The 20,081-nt window shown below is 38.8% G+C and overlaps 1 protein-coding gene across 1 annotated transcript in view; it reads right to left on the reverse strand.

Moving 5' to 3' along the window:
- Positions 1 to 241: 241 nt before the first annotated feature.
- Positions 242 to 20,081, reverse strand: part of LOC133588751 (potassium voltage-gated channel subfamily V member 2) — a 43,164-nt gene continuing 23,324 nt past the window's right edge. Inside the window, exon 4 of the mRNA XM_061941410.1 lies at positions 242 to 3,080. Within this exon, the coding sequence (XP_061797394.1) occupies positions 2,748 to 3,080 (333 nt within the window). The 3' untranslated portion in view covers positions 242 to 2,747. The remainder of the gene's footprint in view (positions 3,081 to 20,081) is intronic.

Raw genomic sequence — 20,081 nt, forward strand, 5'->3', positions numbered from 1 at the left:
TATACTCCGAAAAATACAGTAACTTTTTCTTGAATTTGAAAAAATATATATATATATATTTTTCACTAAAGAAGGGTTCGGTGAATGTGCATATGAAATTAGTCGGGTTCGGTACCTCCAACAAGGTTAAGAACCACTCTATAGATAAACATTATCCATATATTTATAGAAAAATATTACGTTTTTTTTATTCTTTAATAACATCAACTTGTCAGCTTTTTGTCATTACATGATGCCTTTATCTCTATTTTTGCAGTTTGAAAGAGAGAGTTTTTATTTATTTTATTTATTTAAGATATGTACATTTATATGTACATGTAGATACTGTATCGGGACAGATATATTAAGAGTTTGAGCAGAAATATGTCATATAGGAATTAACTATACACAATAAAACATTAACAAAATGATGTGTCACATGAATGTTTTTTGAAGTAACACCGTAGTGACATGAAAAAAAACACAATTTATGTACAAAAAAACAACCTTTTGTTTACTTTTTCATATCAAAATAAAACACAAAGCAATTTGGCTAATGAAGATGAAGTCTAGTAAACAAGCGTTGTTCTTCTCCAACGCCTCCCTAGTGTTTCAGTACAACAGTTTGGCCAACAACAAAAAACCAGGAGTGATCCCTTTCACATCGAATAAACATTCTTCACAGCCTTTGTTCAGTTCGATGGGATGACAAAACATCATAGCCAGTATTGATGTTATTTGAACAGATACAGTTTGCAGTTAAATAAAGGAGGAGTGAACATCCAAGTAAACAAAGTAAAGACTTTATAAACAAGCTGTGACAACGTTCACGACACATCGCCTGCTGCAAAACATCAAATGGTTTTCTCCTTCCCTGTATACTTTTAGTGTGGGGACAAGTGTCTCCATTATTGTCCACTCCTGTCTCCATGTAAACCATGGGTGTCAAACTCTGGCCCGCGGGCCAAAATTGGCCCGCCGTGTAATTTCACTTGGCCCTTGAGGCAATATCAAATTAACACTAGAGCTGGCCTGCCGATTATATACAGTGGCGGTGCCGCGGTAACACCGCATTCACCGCTTATTCTCATACTTGCCAACCCTCCCGGGAGACTCTCAGATTTCAGTACCCCTCCCGAAAATCGTCACGTCTGGATATTTGTTCTGTTGTGTTTATGTTGTGTTACGGTGCGGATGTTCTCCCGAAATGTGTTTGTCATTCTTGTTTGGTGTGGATTCACAGTGTGGCGTATATTTCTAACAGTGTTAAAGTTGTTTATACGGCTACCCTCAGTGTAACCTGTATCGCTGTTGATAAAGTATGCGTTGCATTCACGTATGTGTGCATACAGAAGCCGCACATATCTTGTGACTGGGCCGGCACGTTGTTAGAATGGATGAAAAGCGGACGTGACGACAGCTCGTAGAGGACGTTAAAGGCAGTGCCCTTTTAAGGCATTGTCCGGGTGGACTACGAGATATACTGACTGATGAACACCTTCGTTCGATAATGAAGGTTGCCTCAGCTCAAAGCCTGAGCCCAGACATTAATGAACTAGCATCCAAGAAAAGATGCCAGGTATCTGGCTTGGGCACATCAGGTTAGATCAGTGTGTTGCAAACTGAGCAGTTTAAAGTCCTGAATGGTTGGTTTATTCATTGTTATTTTGTTTTCAAATTTATTAGCCTGTGAAAAAAGTTAATGTTAATCCGCTCGGGATGGTGTCCTGCTGGCCCCACTATGGACTGGACTCTTACTATTATGTTGGATCCACTATGGACTGGACTCTCACAATATTATGTCAGACCCACTCGACATCCATTGCTTTCGGTCTCCCCTAGAGGGGGGGGGTTACCCACATATGCGGTCCTCTCCAAGGTTTCTCATAGTCATTCACATCGACGTCCCACTGGGGTGAGTTTTCCTTGCCCTTATGTGGGCTTTGTACCGAGGATGTCGTTGTGGCTTGTGCAGCCCTTTGAGACACTTGTGATTTAGGGCTATATAAATAAAGATTGATTGATTGATTGATTGATATTTACCTCAGAAGGCTGCAAATAGAAAAGAAGCATTCAATTATTATTTAAATAGTATTTGATATGCCATTGAAATTTTTTAATTATTATTATTTGACACTCGAATTTGCATGTCACTATAAAGTTATATAAGCCTTGCTTGTTCAATATTCAACGCAAAACTTGTTTGGGTCCCTATTAAAAGTTTAATTTGTTCAACCTTGGCCCGCGGCTTTGTTCAGTTTTAAATTTTGGCCCACTCTGTATTTGAGTTTGACACCCCTGATCTAAACACAGCAGTGTGCTCTTAAACGCACGGCGAGAAGCGAGGGAAAATGACGTTAAAACAAGCGCTTAGCTCCGTTTACTCAAAGGGGAAATCTCCCGAGCAAAGTCTGTGTAGTTAGTCCGCCATTATTATTAAGCCAAACACCGCTAGTGCGCATGCGCCTGACTTCATGTTGCCGAAAAGGCATTAATAAATTAAATTTTTTTGGTAATTAAAAAATTAAACGGTATTACTAACTATCGCAAAGTATCATCATACCGTTTACTGTTACATCCCTCGTCCATTAACAAGTAAAAAGTCAAGGGCGGTCACGGCATGTTTTTGCCGCAAATGTTGGTCAATTTTTTGTGCGGTTTGTGCCGTAGCTGCCGCGGTAAAATTTGAGCCCTGCACCAAGCGTGATAAGGCCATTTCAGGTTAGCGAGGTTCCAATATGGTCGCCTCCCTTCCTCCTCGTTCTTTTTCACTCCATCTCCTCCTCCTCCTCCTCCTCCGAGAGGGTTTGCCTTCCGCTGGGCCGATAGTGGATCTCGTCGTCCGAGTCCTCCGCCTGCGGCGTGAAGCAGCTGTCGCACTTGTTCCGCAGGCGCTTCTGGAGATGGAAGGCGCGCTCGGTGTTGGAAAAGGTGTATTCTTGCTCCTTCAGCTTGGCGTAGTAGTCGGAGAACTTGTTGAAAAGAATGGAGATGGGCATGCCGTTGAGGATTATACCGAAGGAGATGCAGCCAAAGGCCACGCAGCGGCCCAGATAGGAGATGGGGACCACGTCTCCGTAGCCCACGGTGGAGATGCTCACCTAAACACGGAGGTTAGATCATGAGGTAGAGTTATAGTGCATACCAAACTAGTCACAGCGCTTCACTTTTTCCACATTATTATGTTACAGACTTATTCCAAATGGAGTAAATCCAGTTTTGTCCTCAAAATTCCACACAATACCCCATAATGGCAATGAAAAAAAAAAATTTGGCACATGTATTTTTGGGCAGTTTCAACTAAGGCTGCAGCTAACGATTATTTTTCTATCGATTAATCTATAGATTATTTTTTTCGATTAATCGGTTAATCTATAGATTTTTATTTTTTTCGATTAATCTACAGATTATTTTTCCTTTTACCGATTATTTTTTTTATTTAAAATAAAGATGAAAAAATGAATGTAGGCCAGTTTTTTTCAAAAGGCATGGCTTTTATTTAAAAAAAAAAAAAAGTATGGCCACTCAGTCAACATTGACAACAACATGACAAAATATTCTGTAACAATGTAAACATTTAAAACTTTTAACATTTAACAAAATTAAAAGTAGCTTATTTGCTTTTTAATGTGCAAATATAAAAGTAAACATCCAGTGCAAATCTTAATATTCTGCAATAGTATAAGCATTTCAAAAGTAAAAGTATTGCTTATTTTGCTTTAAAATGTGCAAAAATAAAGATAAACATCCAATACAAAAAAGTGCAAAACGAAAATAATCTGTAACAATGTAAACATTTCAACAAAAGTAAAAGTATTGCTTATTTGCTAAAATGTGCAAAAATAAAGATAAACATCCAATACAAAAAAGTGCAAAACAAAATATTCTGTAACAACAGTGTAAACATTTCAACAAAAGTAAAAGTATTGCTTATTTTGCTTAATAACACAACAATGATAGTATGATTAAAGTGAAAGTTAATTGTTGTTTTGTACATAGTATATGTAACCGTTAATGTTGTAAAAGGTATTTGCACAACTAATTAACGTTAGCGTTTGTGACACGTCTTGTGCCGTGGGGTTCTTTCAGGACCAACAGACTGAACGCCAGACGGCTTTGCCAGGTTTACAATCTTCTAATTTTACACAAAGTATTTTCTCTTCCAACTCTTTTCTCTTTCTTTCCTCGCTTTTCAGCTCCTCTTCCTCGCTCGCTCGTCGTCCTCTGTCTCTGTCTCTCTCGCTCCACGTCAGCTTCACTCTGGTTCCTTCCAGTCTCTCTTCCCTCTCTCTCTGCTGCTCCCCTTTTCTTCAGCGAGAGGAGATTGGATGATCGTGCCCAGGTGCGCGGATCGCGCACCTGGGCACGATTGCGGCGTCGCTCCCGGCGCGCCCCACCTCGCCGCTCGCTCGCCGGCCCCGCCTCTCCACAGCGTTAAAGAGGAGCGCGTCTTTGTAAACACTGAACAGGCACGCCAAACGCACCTCTCAGAGCGAAACGGTGCTTTAGTTTATGAATTTACAACGCAGATACAAATGACACATTCGTGTTTTTGTGTAATGATGACAACGTATACTCACGCGGACGATTGACTAGTTGATGGTGATGGCAAGAACGCTGTCGGGTGTTTTCATTTCAAATGTTCGTTCATAGCCGTTGTGCTGCTATGATAGGCCATTTCCGCTCGACACAGTGTGCATACAACAACATTATTAGGCCGTTTATTGGAATACTCCCACACTTTTGATGACTTTTGGCGTGCTTTTTTCCCCTCGCTCGCACCGTTTGCTTTGCGATCCGCCATGACAGCAGTGTGACGTAAATATACGACGCATCGACGCACAAAAATGGCGTCGACGTATTTACGTAACCGATGACGTCGACTACATCGACGCGTCGTTTCAGCCTTAGTTTCAACCATTCCTATTTGCAGCACCTCTCACGTTCCCATCAGCTTGGATGGGAAGCGTTGGTTTTAGTAAAGGAGTTTATGGCTTTTTGAAAAGAGTCTGGCTCGTTATTAAAGTTTTTTTAAACTGCTTTTTTTATTTATTATTCAGGACACAATTACTAGCATCAGTTATAAGATCTGAATAATTTCAATTTACACAAATATTACCGTATTTTCCGGACTATAAAACGCACTTAAAATCTTTTTTTTCCTCAAAACTCGACAGTGCGCCTTATAACCATACTTGCCAACCCTCCCGATTTTCCCGGGAGACTTCCGAATTTCAGTGCCCCTCCCGAAAATCTCTCGGGTCAACCATTCTCCCGAATTTCTCCCGATTTCCACCCGGACAACAATATTGGGGGCGTGCCTTAAAGGCACTGCCTTTAGCGTCCTCTACAACCTGTCGTCATGTCCACTTTTCCTCCTTACAAACAGCATGCCGGCCCAGTCACATAATATATGCGGCGTTTACACACACGTAAGTGAATGCAAGGCATACTTGATCAACAGCCATACAGGTTACACTGAGGGTGGCCGTATAAACAACTTTAACACTTACAAATATGCGCCACACTGTGAACCCACACCAAACAAGAATGACAAACACATTTCGGGAGAACATCCGCACCGTAACACAACAGAACAAATACCCAGAACCCCTTGCAGCACTAACTCTTCCGGGACGCTACAATATACACCCCCTGCTACCCCCTACCCCCCCCCCTCCCAACTCAAACTCCTCATGCTCTCTTAGGGAGAGCATGTTCCAAATTCCAAGCTGCTGTTTTGAGGCATGTTAAGAAAAATAATGCACTTTGTGACTTCAATAACAAATATGGCAGTGCCATGTTGGCATTTTTTCCATAACTTGAGTTGATTTATTTTGGAAAACCTTGTTACATTGTTTAATGCATCCAGCGGGGCATCACAACAAAATTAGGCATAATAATGTGTTAATTCCACGACTGTATATATCGGTATCGGTTGATATCGGAATCGGTAATTAAGAGTTGGACAATATCGAATATCGGCAAAAAAGCCATTATCGGACATCTCCCCCCTCCCCCCCATTGTAATGTACGGAATAATTCTGGTTTTGCTTACCGACCTCAAAGCTATTTTATTTGGTACATGGTGAAACCAGTAGATTGCAGTCAAACACAAGAGATATGTGTAGACTGCAATATGATGGCAGTCAAACATAAGACATCCGTGTAGACTGCAATATGACTCAAGTAAACAACAGCAACATTTTATATGTTCCATTGAAAATATAGAACATTACACAGGGCGCTCAAAAATCTATCAAAATGTTTTAGTAGGACTTTGGTAAGCTATGAAGCCGCACCGCTTGATGGATTGTAATGTGCATCAACATAGGAGTATTATTATGGTGTGTTTATAAGGTAAGACATATTATCGGGTGGGTTTTTTTGCAATATTATGCAAAAGCAACTTTTCTTACCTTCTAGTACCTGCTAATCTGTATTTGGGATCTGCATAAATCCTGAAAATTTGCTGTCCGTGCCGTAGTCGATAAGGTTCTTCTTTTTCTCTCTCTTCTTGTTATGGGACATTCATCCTCCACTGTTGCGATTTCTATTATAAAGTAGTGCAAAGTTCTTACTTATGTCTGTCAGTAAACTCGCCATGAAAGCGCTAAAACATACCGGTGTAGTGAGTTTAGATTATTCACCCAAAAAAACTTTAGTTATTAGAGTTTTTAACAGGACACATTTCCGGCGGATGAGGAGATTCTGCTCCGTTATTGATTGAAGTAAAGTCTGAATGTCATTAAAACAGTTACTGTAGCTTTATCTTTTGACACTTCTTCTACTCCCGTCCTTGCACGCTACACCGCTACGACAAAGATGACGGGGAGAAGACGCTGTCGAAGGTGAGCCACGTAAATAAGACCGCCCACAAAACGGCGCATCCTGAAGCGACTGTCAGAAAGCGACTTGAAGATGATCTGTAAAACATCATCTAAGCAACATTTTGACCAAAGAACCATCATTACATGTTATGTAGACCACAAGGAAGTCTTTTACATTTAGAAAAAATTAATAATAATAGTATGACTCCTTTAATGCGCCCTATAATTCGATGCGTCTTATATATGAAAAAAGATCGAAAATAGACCATTTTGACAGTGCACCTTATAATGCGGTGCGCCCTATGGTCCGGAAAATACCGTTCTATATTGGTGGGAATTCTTCTCAAATATTGGTTATAATTGTAGTTTTGTTGTGTTGATTGTAAACATTCCATACGGCGGTGCCACATTTTCCATGCGATGTGACAGTGACATCACTAGTTTGAATTGTCCCTCACCCTAAAAAACTTTGTAGCACATACTTGCCAACCTTGAGACCTCCGATTTCGGGAGGTGGGGGGTGGGGGTGTGGTCGGGGGTGGGGCAGGGCGTGGTTGGGGGCGTGGTTAAGAGGGGAGGAGTATATTGACAGCTAGAATTCACCAAGTCAAGTATTTCATACATATATATATATATATATATATATATATATATGTCTTAATAAGGTTATCCAAAAAATAGTGCTCGATACCGTAGTAGAGCGCACATACATATATATATATATATATATATATATATATATATATATATATATATATATATATATATATATATATATATCTACATCCTGAAAATATGCAAACAAAACTGTGTTTAGATAATTGATACTTCAAACTTGCATAAATAAATCTTAAGGAATATAACATAACTTGGCTTCTGAGAGCTTCAAAATGTAATGAATAAAATGCTAAAGTTGTTGATAAACAAGCAATTATTTTAATAATTAAATATGGTCATTTTAAATGAATTATTATGATAATTTAAAATTAATTATTTCAAATATGTTTATTTGAATGTATAATTCTAATGCCTGGATGTAATAAGGAGTCAGAAAAAATACAAATAAAAATACAATTATTTTTGATGTTTTTAGCAAAATATAGTAAAAATGTATTTAGTTTTTCTTTTTTTTAATTAATAAATATATTTATTTTTAGGTAAGATAAACATAATAATACAATTTATCTCTAGTCTGGATGATTTAGTTCTTGTCACCCTGTTGTCCTCCCTCGTGAAAAAAGGCTGTCCTCACTCAGGTCCGCATGCCGGAGCTGGAGGCCACGCCCCCTCCAGCTCCGGTTGAAAATCGGGAGATTTTCGGGAGAATATTTGTCCCGGGAGGTTTTCGGGAGAGGCGCTGAAATTCGGGAGTCTCCTGGAAAATTCGGGAGGGTTGGCAAGTATGTTGTAGCACAAGAGCATTTTAACAATACAGGAACAAAATACAAAAATATTAAGGAAGAATCAAATGCATTAATGGACACAAAAAGTATAAACAAAACTAGAACAATAATGAGGAGATGATAAAAATGTTCGTACAAAATTGTACTACCCTTTCTTGGGTGTGTACACTTGAACTTACATATCAGAACAATGAACCAGAAAAGTAAATAAATATAAATACAATATAAAAATATCCATATTAGAGATGTCCGATAATATCGGCCGATAAATACTTTAAAATGTGATATCGGAAATTATCGGTATCGGTTTCAAAAAGTAAAATGTATGACTTTTTAAAACGCCGGACGTAGGGAGAAGTACAGAGCGCCAATAAACCTTAAAGGCACTGCCTTTGCGTGCCGGCCCAATCACATAATATCTACGGCTTTTCACACACACAAGTGAATGCGATGCATACTTGATCAAGGCACACTGAGGGTGGCCGTATAAAGAACTTTAAGACTGTTACAAATATGCGCCACACTGTGAACCCACACCAAACACGAATGACAAACACATTTCGGGGGAACATCCGCACCGTAACACAACATAAACACAACAGAACAAATACCCAGAACCCCTTGCAGCACTAACTCTTCCGGGACATTACAATATACACCCCCCGCTACTCCCTAGCCCCACCCCCACCCCAACCCCACCCACCTCAACCTCCTCATGCACTCTCAGGGAGAGCATGTCCCAAATTCCAAGCTGCTGTTTTGAGGCATGTTAAAAAAAAAAATAATGCACTTTGTGACTTCAATAATAAATATGGCAGTGCCATGTTGGCATTTTTTTTTCCATAACTTGAGTTGATTTATTTTGGAAAACCTTGTTACATTGTTTAATGCATCCAGCGGGGCATCACAACAAAATTAGGCATAATAATGTGTTAATTCCACGACTGTATATATCGGTATCGGTTGATATCGGAATCGGTAATTAAGAGTTGGGGAATATCGGATATCGGCAAAAAAGCCATTATTGCACATCTCTCATCCATATATATATATATTTTTTTTTATTATTCACTTTTTGTTTTCTGAAGTGAATACAAATGCTGCTAAATTTCCTTAAAGTAAGACTAATTTTCTAGTACCAATGCTTTATCTGCATAAAAAAACGGCTCCCAAACGAACGGCTCACAACTGGGATTCAGTTCTTCTTGTTCACTTTAAAGAGTCATTCAAGAGACTCGAGTTGTTCGTGAACATCAAGGATTTCTCTGCACATGTAAAAGTACATCAACAAAGTACTGTATTTTCTGGACTATAGGGCGCACCGGATTATAAGGCGCACCGTCGATGAGCGGGTCTATTCAGGTCTCTTTTCATACAAAAGGTGCACCGATTATAGAGCGCATTAAAGAGGTCATATTATGATTTATTTCTAAATGTAAAAGACTTCCTTGTGGTCTACATAACATGTAATGGTAGTTCTTTGGTCAAAATGTTGCATAGATGATGTTTTACAGATCATCTTCAAGCCGCTTTCTGACAGTCGCTTCAGGATGCGCCGCTTTGTGGGCGGCCTTATTCACGTGGCTCACCTTCGACAGTGTCTTCTCCCCGTCATCTTTGTTGTAGCGGTGTAGCGTGCAAGGACGGGAGTAAGAGTGTTAAAGTTGTTTTGTATGGCCACCGTCAGTGTAAGAGTCAGGGCTGCATGGGATTCTGGGTGTTTGTTCTGTTGTGTTTATGTTGTGTTAAGGTGCAGATGTTTTCCCGAAATGTGTTTGTCATTCTTGTTTGGTTTTGGTTCAAAGTGTGGCGCATTATTAGTAAGAGTGTTAAAGTTGTTTTATATGGCCACCGTTAGTGCAACCTGTGTTGCTGTTGACCAAGTATGCCTTGCTGTCACTTACGTGTGCAAGCAGAGGATACTTATATCAAGATGCTGAGCTGGCACGCTGTTGATACAGATTGTAGAAGGCACCAAATGCTGTACCATCATGGCACGCTCTTATTATTATTGTAAGGGTGAAAATCGGAGTAAATTATTCCCGGGAGTTTTCTACGAGAGGCACTGAAACCCGGAAGTCACACGGGAAAATCGGGGGGTTCAGCAAGTATGCAGCTGAGCCGCAACAGAGTGATCAAAGAGCCGCATGCGGCTCCGGAGCCGCGGGTTGCCGACCTCTGGTCAAAACGTATCTCTTATGTGTGACTGCCGTCTACTGGTCACACTTATCATTACACCATGTACCAAACAAAATTGCTTCGAGGTCGGTAAGCACAACTAGAATTATTCCGTATATTAGGCACACCAGGTTGTAAGGCGCACTGTCGGTTTTTGAGAAAATGAAAGGATTTTAAGTGCGCACTGAAAAATATGGTATTGAGGAAAGGCTGCAAATACTTATGTACATGTGATTTTTTTAGTTTTTAATTTTTAGTACATTTGAAAAAAAAATACAAAATCACATTGTCTGTAAAAAAAGAGAACAAAAATTAATATATTCCATTTTGGAATAAGGCTGTAGTGTAACATAGCACATACTTGCCAACCTTGAGACCTCCGATTTCGGGAGGTGGGGGGTGGGGGCGTGGTCGGGGGTGGGGCGGGGCGTGGTTGGGGGCGTGGTTAAGAGGGGAGGAGTATATTGACAGGTAGAATTCACCAAGTCAAGTATTTCATACACACATATATATATATATATATATATATATATATATCAAAATGTAATGAATAAAATGCTAAAGTTGTTGATAAACAAGCAATTATTTTTATAATTAAATATGGTCATTTTAAATGAATTATTATGATAATTCAAAATCAATTATTTCAAATATGTTTATTTTAATGTATAATTCTATGGCTGGATGTAATAAGGAGTCAGGAAAAAATAAAAATAAAAATACAATTAATTTTGATGTTTTTAGCAAAATATAATAAAAAACTTTTTTTTTTTTTTTTTTTTTTTTAATTAATAAATATATTTATTTTTAGGTAAGATAAACATCATAATATAATTTATCTCTGGTCTGGATGATTTAGTTCTTGTCACCCTGTTGTCCTCCCGTCGTGAAAAAAGGCTGTCCTCACTCAGGTCCGCATGGAGCTGGAGGGGGCGTGGCTTCCAGCTTCGGCTGAAAATCGGGAGATTTTCGGGAGAATATTTGTCCCGGGAGGTTTTCGGGAAAATTCGGGAGGGTTGGCAAGTATGACATAGCAGAATGTGTAAAAGCAAACACACTGAAAGAGCAGGAGGATGAGAGCAGTGTCTAAAGGAAAAGCATGTCGGTTTCATATTGCAAAGGGATGTTTTTTATTTAGAGATGACATCTAAGATGTAGTGATTATCTTCGGTGCTGGTTTAGACTATATACGATATAAAAGATGAATTTGGCAGACAATTGTGATAATGCATGCTGATGAGACGGTCAAATGGTGTGCCGCAAATTTGAAAGCGGCGAACGAACAAATGCGTCCTCAATGCAATGTAACGTCCTCGCTAGCGGCTAACGCCCCTCCACGGTGCAAAGCCACGTCCAAGGCACTAATCCCAGTTTCCATGGCGGCAGATAAACAAAGTTTCTAAGATAAACCTGGAACACTATACACCGCAGGAGGAAACAAAAAAGCACCGCTAACCGCTAAGCTGTGGAATGTAAACCAAGGTCGGCGGATTGATACAAATAATAAAATCGTAAAGTATCATTATATGGTCGATACTACAGTGATTAGATCGCTATTTTTTATTATCTCACAAAATAAGGAACTTTGGACCAGCGTTCCACAGGCCACAATCCATAATCTTAACAATTTTATGCAAAGATGTGACACCAGACACTGATTGGTTTTCTGACACCCCGAACTCTCCTAACACCTTCTATTGGTGTTCTTTTTGGTCTACAAAAGGTTTCAATTGGTCCAAATTCGATTAAATTGATTAAAATCGATTATAAAAATAGTTAGCGATTAATTTGAGTTTGAGTTTGAGTTTATTTCGAACATGCAAGTATACAACATGATACATCACAATCTCCAGTTTCTCTTTTCAACATGTTCGAAAAGGAGTAGGAAGAAGCAGAGCTTATTTAATCCTACCCCTTTTCTTTTACATAACAGTTGCTAAAACTTTTGTTCACTTCCTGTTCTCAATTTATTCACAATATACTCCATAAGTAATCACAATAAAATAAGTAAATAAATAATAATTGGTGAAGTAAGTTACATTTCATATGTTGAGATAAGTAAGATTATTTTGTGAGTGAAATAATGAAAGAATGGATGAGTTAAATAAATTCAGAATGTTTATCATGGTTCTTCTTCTTTGTACTTTGTAAACACTTTAAGTTTGAAGAGTTTCTTGAAGTGGATCATATTAGTACATTGTTTGATTGCTTTGCTTAATCCATTCCATAATTTAATTCCACATACTGATATACTGAAGGTCTTAAGTGTTATACGTGCATACAAATGTTTTAATTTAATTTAGTCATCGATTCGTTGGATCTATGCTATGTGCATGTGCAGAGGCAATTTTTTTATTACCGTATTTTTCGGAGTATAAGTCGCACCGGAGTATAAGTCGCACCTGCCGAAAATGCATAATAAAGAAGGAAAAAAACATATATAAATCGCACTGGAGCCCGGCCAAACTATGAAAAAAACTGCGACTTATAGTTAAAAAAATACGGTATATATATTTAAAAAAAAAAAAAATGTTCTTTCTTTTTTTTTATAAACCTTTATTTATAAACTGCAACATGTACAAACAGCTGAGAAACAATAATCCAAATAAGTATTTTTTTTCAATAAAATACTGGAAAGGATAGAAATGTAGTTTGTCTCTTTTATTCGATTATTAATCGATTAATCGAAGTAATAATCGACAGATTAATCGATTATCAAATTAATCGTTAGTTGCAGCCCTAGTCCAAATATGCCTCGGTGTGCGGTCTCTTCATTATTTTTATTCATGCCTTTTGTGTGTTGCTGGAAGCTCTTTGTGGGCTGCCATTTTGATGACATCACTTCCTGTACACACCATTTTTAAAGAGGCGGGCCCCTGTCGTTACATTTTGTGAGGAGTAGAAGTAGGGTTGCAAAATTCCGGGAATATTCAAAGTTGGAAACTTTCCATGGGAATAAACATTGAATGCAACATGCTAGATCCTTGCAGCATAATTATTAGCTAAAACAACCTGATTTAATGCAAATTCAGTAGAATTCCAACCCTGCACTGTGCATTCCTCCATGTGCAGTGCATTCTTCCATCACATGCACAGATAATTCCCAGCATGCTACACACTACAGCAGGGCTGTAGAGGCCACACTAGTATTTGAGCCCAAATACTAGTGTATTTGGGCTCAACTAGCAAATACTAAATCCAAACGTGTAGTTTCCTCTGCCTTCTGTTCTGCTAGTCATTCTGTTGTCATACAAGAATGTAGCTTATAGTTTGATTGAGCATGCTGATTGAGTGTTCATTTATTCATCAAGCCTATTTATATTCATTTTTCCATCAGTAAAATATTTTTAAGACTGCTCCAATTGTTTAGCTGAATATGTATATCTGTGTGTGGCATTGAATTAGTGTCTTACAAGAATAAATAAATACAAACAAAATAATGCCACGTGCACCATCTGATGTGTGGAGTAGGGATGTCCCGATCCAGGTTTTTGCACTTCGGATCCGATACCGATATTGTTTTTGCACTTCCAATCCGATACCGATACTGACCGATACCGATACTGACCGATACTGGCCTATCCGAGCATGTATTAAAGTTTAAAGTTATTTAGCCTACTTAGTTGTCAGAATCATGTTGAAAAGGGTTTTAGTACTCTTGATAACAACTAGCCAGCTGAATTAGGTGAGTTTGAATAATACACAATGGTTGGTAACAAGAAACTGACCTGTTTCTTCAAGGATAAACACAAAATAGACAGAAATGGCATCATTGAACTAAGGCTGGGCGATATGGCCTTTTTTTAATATTGCGATATTTTAAGGCTATATTGCGATACACGATATATATCTCGATATTTTGCCTTAGCCTTGAATGAACACTTGATGCATATAATCACAGCAGTATGATGATTCTATGTGTTTTGATTGATTGATTGAGACTTTTATTAGTAGGTTGCACAGAGAAGTACATATTCCGTACAATTGACCACTAAATGGTAACACCCCAATAAGTTTTTCAACTTGTTTAAGTCGGGGTCCACTTAAATTGATTCATGATACAGATATATACTATCAGATATATACTATCATCATAATACAGTCATCACACAAGATAATCACATTGAATTATTTACATTATTTATAATCCAGGGTGTGGAGGGGGGCGCCTGATGTAAGTGTCAAAAAGACAGCCAAAAGAGTTTGATATGAGAATAAATCTAAAGTTAAAATATAGGGTAGAAATGCACCCATTTGCAGGAAATGTAGTCTTGATTTTCAAAATGTTCTTTCAAGGCTTGCATGTCTACATTAAAACATTCTTCTTCATACTGCATTAATATATGCTACTTTTAAACTTTCATGCAGAGAAGGAAATCACAACTAAAAAAATCACTAATTTTTTCATACGGTGTTGATGTGGAAATTTTTGCTTCGGCATTTTGATGGTGTGGACGTGTGGCACCGAATGGAGATAAGCGTCTCGACAGACGTCACAATATTTGAACAATGATGACGAAAACTGTTTTCTCTCTCGTGTCCGTGTGTCGAAAATTGTTGTGCGCTTATTTTTTTATTTGATTTTGTGCGTGGCATAGATTTGCCGTGCGCAGAGGACGTTTGAGCAGGCGCGCACCTTAGCAGCTGCGCTAGCATCACAGCTATTGTTAGCCATGCTGCTACCTCTCTGCTGGGAGAGGCCGTATACGTATGTGACGTGTGACGTGACGTGTGTAAGAAGGTGCGCTTGCTGTCTGTGAGAAGGAGACAGAAGAAGGAGTGGGAAGAGCCTGTAGTGTAATGCCAGCAGCTAAAAGCAACTGCGTGCGAATCCATAGACCTGTAGATGTGTTGAAAGTGTGCTGGAAAATGCGGAACGGAAATTAGGGAGCAGCAGAAAAGTGGAATGTATTATTTAAATCTGTGCGTTGGAAAACACGGACCGGAGTTTTTTTTTAAACTGGATCTGGATCGGCATTTTCCCATGCCTTGCCGATACGCATTTTTTGGCAAATATCGGCGGCCGATCCGATCCAAATTTTGGATCGGGACATCCCTAGTGTGGAGACATTTCACCCCAACCAATGTAGGCGGAAAGGCTATGTACATTTGCAAATACTGTGCAAAAAGCTACGTCAAAAATACCACAAAGATGCAGCAACATATAGACAAGTGTCCAATAATATATAATTATTGTAATTCCCCATTAATTCCTATATATTCCCATGGACGGTGTCCAACTTTGAATAATCCAAAAATGGCCAATATTTCCAAACTTCCCGAGCTTAACTTCCCCGTGGTAAATTTCCGGAAATTTACCGGAAACTTTCCACCCCTTTGCAACCCTAAGTAGAAGGCTCCGGTGGCGCCAATGGAACACGGGCTGGTTCACAAATATGGAAGAAACAAGTCCACAATTGCGACCATTATTAAAAAAGGACGTTTATATGGTTGCTGACTTTGCCGAAGGAGTTAAATAACTTTGCAAACACGGAGAGAAAGTGCAAGACAATGTGGAAAAGTTATTAACATACCTGCCAAGTACTCCGGTTTTCCCGTAATTAGTACGGTTTTCATCAACCTATTCCGGGTTACGGTTGCAGTGATAAAAAATACGGTTTTTCATTAATTAAAAACAAATATTTTTTTTAAATGCGCGAGGCTATTTATAGCACCGCTGCCAAGCACGAGGCATTGTTTCCAAACGAGCGAACGATCATGGAATCAGCCGGAGAAAAATCGCAAACGAGTCTTAAACCGAAAAGAAAACTGCAGTCATTCCGTAAAGAATATTCAAAAGCCTATCCGGGAATAATTATCCGTTCCAAAAAGGGTGAAAACTACGCGAATTGCACCTTGTGCAGACAAGATTTTTCGATCGGACACGGAGGAATTAGCGATGTAAAAGACCACGTTGGGACAAAAAAACACAAGTCTAATGCCGTTGCTAGCGATACAAGTGGAAAACTTTCAACGTTTTTCAGATTTTAGCCACAAAAAGGTAATGACACCAATGTTATCTATTGGTATTGTTTAGTACTGTTATACTGTTAAAAGTGTTTATACTATTTATGCTTTCAAGTCCAAGTTGAAGAAATCTTGTGAAATGTTGACAGCATAACTACCAAAATACAGAAGTATGTCCTTAATATTTTTGCAGTGCTATTTCTGTTGAAAAGTTAAAATGATTACATTAGAGATGTGATGTGCCACTTTTCAAGTGTCTGATGGCTTAAATTAATTTTCATTAATTTTTCATATTTTGAATTCTTTTGAAAGGCTTACAAAAAAACTACATTTGAATTGTAATTCCATGCTATTGACAGGACTATTAATTTTAATGAAGTTAGCTTACCATGTTTACAGTATGATAATTGTGATAGAAATGTGAATTTTAGGCACAGAATATTTTATACAATTGAACAAGGCAGTAGATTATACAAGCTTGGACAGAAAGTTAATAATGACACCAATTTTTTTTTAATGGAATTGTTTAGTACTGTTTTACCATTTGTTTACTGTAAAAAGTGTTTATACTTTCAATTAACAAATTGAAGTCTTGTGAAAGGTTGACAGGATAACTGGCATTAACTGTCAAAATAATTTCAAACTATTGAAGTTAGCTTACAGAATAAACATGTCAATCAACCCATATGATTTTTGCTGTAATATTTTTGTTTTGAAAAGTCACTGTGACTGATAGAAAAGTGATGGTTTTAGCAACATTTTAACCTGTCTGAATGCTAATAATCATTTTGCGTCGGGGGGCGAAGCCTGAACCCCCCACCAGGACTTTGTCCTGGACCTACCGGGGCCTGCGGCCCCTGGACCCTGGCTACTAGGTTTTTCTGATTTCAAAAGTTGGCAGTTATGTATTAATAGTGTAGCTAAATGAGAAGCAGCTAGCCAGCGATAGTGTTTCTGAGGCTATCATTTGATAGAAGGCTCTCTATTTTTATGGTGACTTGATGCCTAAAAGTGGAACCAGCCTGGAAGAACAATTTAAGGCAAGCTGTGGGTGTTTGGAAAAGGTTAAAAAGTGGAGCCGTCATTAACAGCGTTGGTGCGGCATAGCGAGGCTGCTCAGACAAAACTGCCGCTTCAAGGATTTTATCAGCGAAGGGCATACTTGCCAACCTTGAGACCTCCGATTTCGGCAGGTGGGGGTCGGGGGTCGGGGTGGGCGTAGTAGGGGTGGGACGGGGGCGTGGCTAAAAGGGGAGGAGTATATTTACAGCTAGGATTCACCAAGTCAAGTATTTCATATATATATATATATATATATATATATATATATATATATATATATATATATATATATATATATATATAAGAAATACTTGACGTTCAGTGAATTCTAGCTATATATATATATATATATATATATATATATATATATATATATATATATATATATATATATATATATATATAAAATAAATACTTGAATTTCAGTGTTCATTTATTTACACATATACACACACATAACACTCATCTACTCATTGTTGAGTTAAGGGTTGAATTGTCCATCCTTGTTCTATTCTCTGTCACTATTTTTCGAACCATGCTGAACACCCTCTCTGATGATGCATTGATGTGTGGCACGCACAAAAGTGCTTTCATCAAATGCACTAGATGGCAGTATTGTCCTGTTTAAGAGTGTCACAACATTGCTGTTTACGGCAGACGAACTGCTTTACGGTATACAAAAAAGTGACTGCTGTTGTTGTGTGTTGTTGCCACGCTGGGAGGACGTTAATGAAACTGCCCAACAATAAACCCACATAAGAAATCAAGAACTCGCCCTCCATCATTCTATAGTTATAACGTGATTGGGCAGGTACGCTTTTTTATATTGTGGAGGACCTGAGTCCACCTGAATTTGGGGAGATTTTCGGGATAAAATTTGTCCCGGGAGGTTTTTGGGAGAGGCGCTGAATTTCGGGAGTCTCCCGGAAAATCCGGGAGGGTTGGCAAGTATGACAGAAGGGGAATTTCTACCCTAGCAAGTTTTTAACTCTGGTAAGAACGGACGTTTTTGTAAAAACATGCCAGAGGGGACTTTTCTTACAGCAACCGCCTTACACTGCGAGTTTGTGCTAACGCTAGCAGTGGCTGGAAGGTGACTCTATGCTTGTTTACCACTCCCAGACTGTTCAAGTGCCACAAATATTGAAGGACACATTGTAGCAACATGTTTGGTAACATTTTGAAGTGCACCAAAGGGACTTTAGTGTGCGTGTGTACGAACTCATTGACAGTTAAGCTAGCTGTTGTTGTTGTGTTTGGGTAAAAAAAAAAAAAGAGACTGTTGAGCCACTTGTTATGTTGGTTTGATACATATACAGTATATAACACATTATAGTTAGAGATGTGGCGACTTGTCCAGGGTGTACCCCGCCTTCTGCCCGATTGTAGCTGAGATAGGCTCCAGCGCCCCCCGCGACCCCGAAGGGAATAAGTGGTAGAAAATGGATGGATGGATAGTTAGAGATGTCCGATAATGGCTTTTTTGCCGATATTTGATATTCCGATATTGTCCAACTCTTAATTACCGATTCCGATATCAACCGATACCGATATAAACAGTCGTGGAATAAACACAATATTATACCTAATTTTGTTGTGATGCCCCGCTGGATGCATTAAACAATGTAACAAGGTTTTCCAAAATAAATCAACTCAAGTTATGGAAAAAAAAATGCCAACATGGCACTGTCATATTTATTATTGAAGTCACAAAGTGCATTATTTTTTTTAACATGCCTCAAAACAGCAGCTTGGAATTTGGAACATGCTCTCCCTGAGAGAGCATGAGGAGGTTGAGTTGGGGGGGTAGCGGGGGGTGTATATTGTAGCGTCCCGGAAGAGTTAGTGCTGCAAGGGGTTCTGGGTATTTGTTCTGTTGTGTTTATGTTGTGTTACGGTGCGGATGTTCTTCCGAAATGTGTTTGTCATTCTTGTTTGGTGTGGGTTCACAGTGTGGCGCATATTTGTAACAGTGTTAAAGTTGTTTATACGGCCACCCTCAGTGTGACCTGTATGGCTGTTATCAAGTATGCGTTGCATTCACTTGTGTGTGTGAAAAGCCGTACATATTATGTGATTGGGCCGGCACGCAAAGGCAGTGCCTTTAAGGTTTATTGGCGCTCTGTACTTCTCCCTAAGTCCGTGTACCACTCCGTACAGCGGCGTTTTAAAAAGTCATTAATTTTACTTTTTGAAACCAATACTGATCATTTCCGATATTACATTTTAAAGCTAAAGATATTATCGGACATCTCTAATTATAGTGTCTTCACATTGTGCATTTTTTATATAAAATGGTGACTTTTGTCGAGGCTAGTAGCAATTATTCATGTTGACATTGATTCTTATGGGAAAATATGTTTCATTTACGAACGTTTGGGTTGGCGAACCATTTTCAAGAACCAATTACGTTCCTAAATCGAGGTTCCACTGTACTGTAAAACATACTTGCCAACCCTCCCGGATTTTCCGGGAGACTCCCGAAATTCAGTGCCTCTCCCAAAAACCTCCCGGGACAAATTTTCTCCCGAAAATCTCCCGAAATTCAGGCGGAGCTGGAGGGCACGCCCCCTCCAGCTCCATGCGGACCTGAGTCCGCTTTCCCACAATATAAAGAACGTCTACAGTAAAGCAGTCCGTCTGCCGTAAACAGCAATGTTGT

Source organism: Nerophis lumbriciformis, linkage group LG03 (assembly GCF_033978685.3).
Source record: "Nerophis lumbriciformis linkage group LG03, RoL_Nlum_v2.1, whole genome shotgun sequence".
In the NCBI taxonomy this organism is placed as follows: domain Eukaryota; kingdom Metazoa; phylum Chordata; class Actinopteri; order Syngnathiformes; family Syngnathidae; genus Nerophis; species Nerophis lumbriciformis.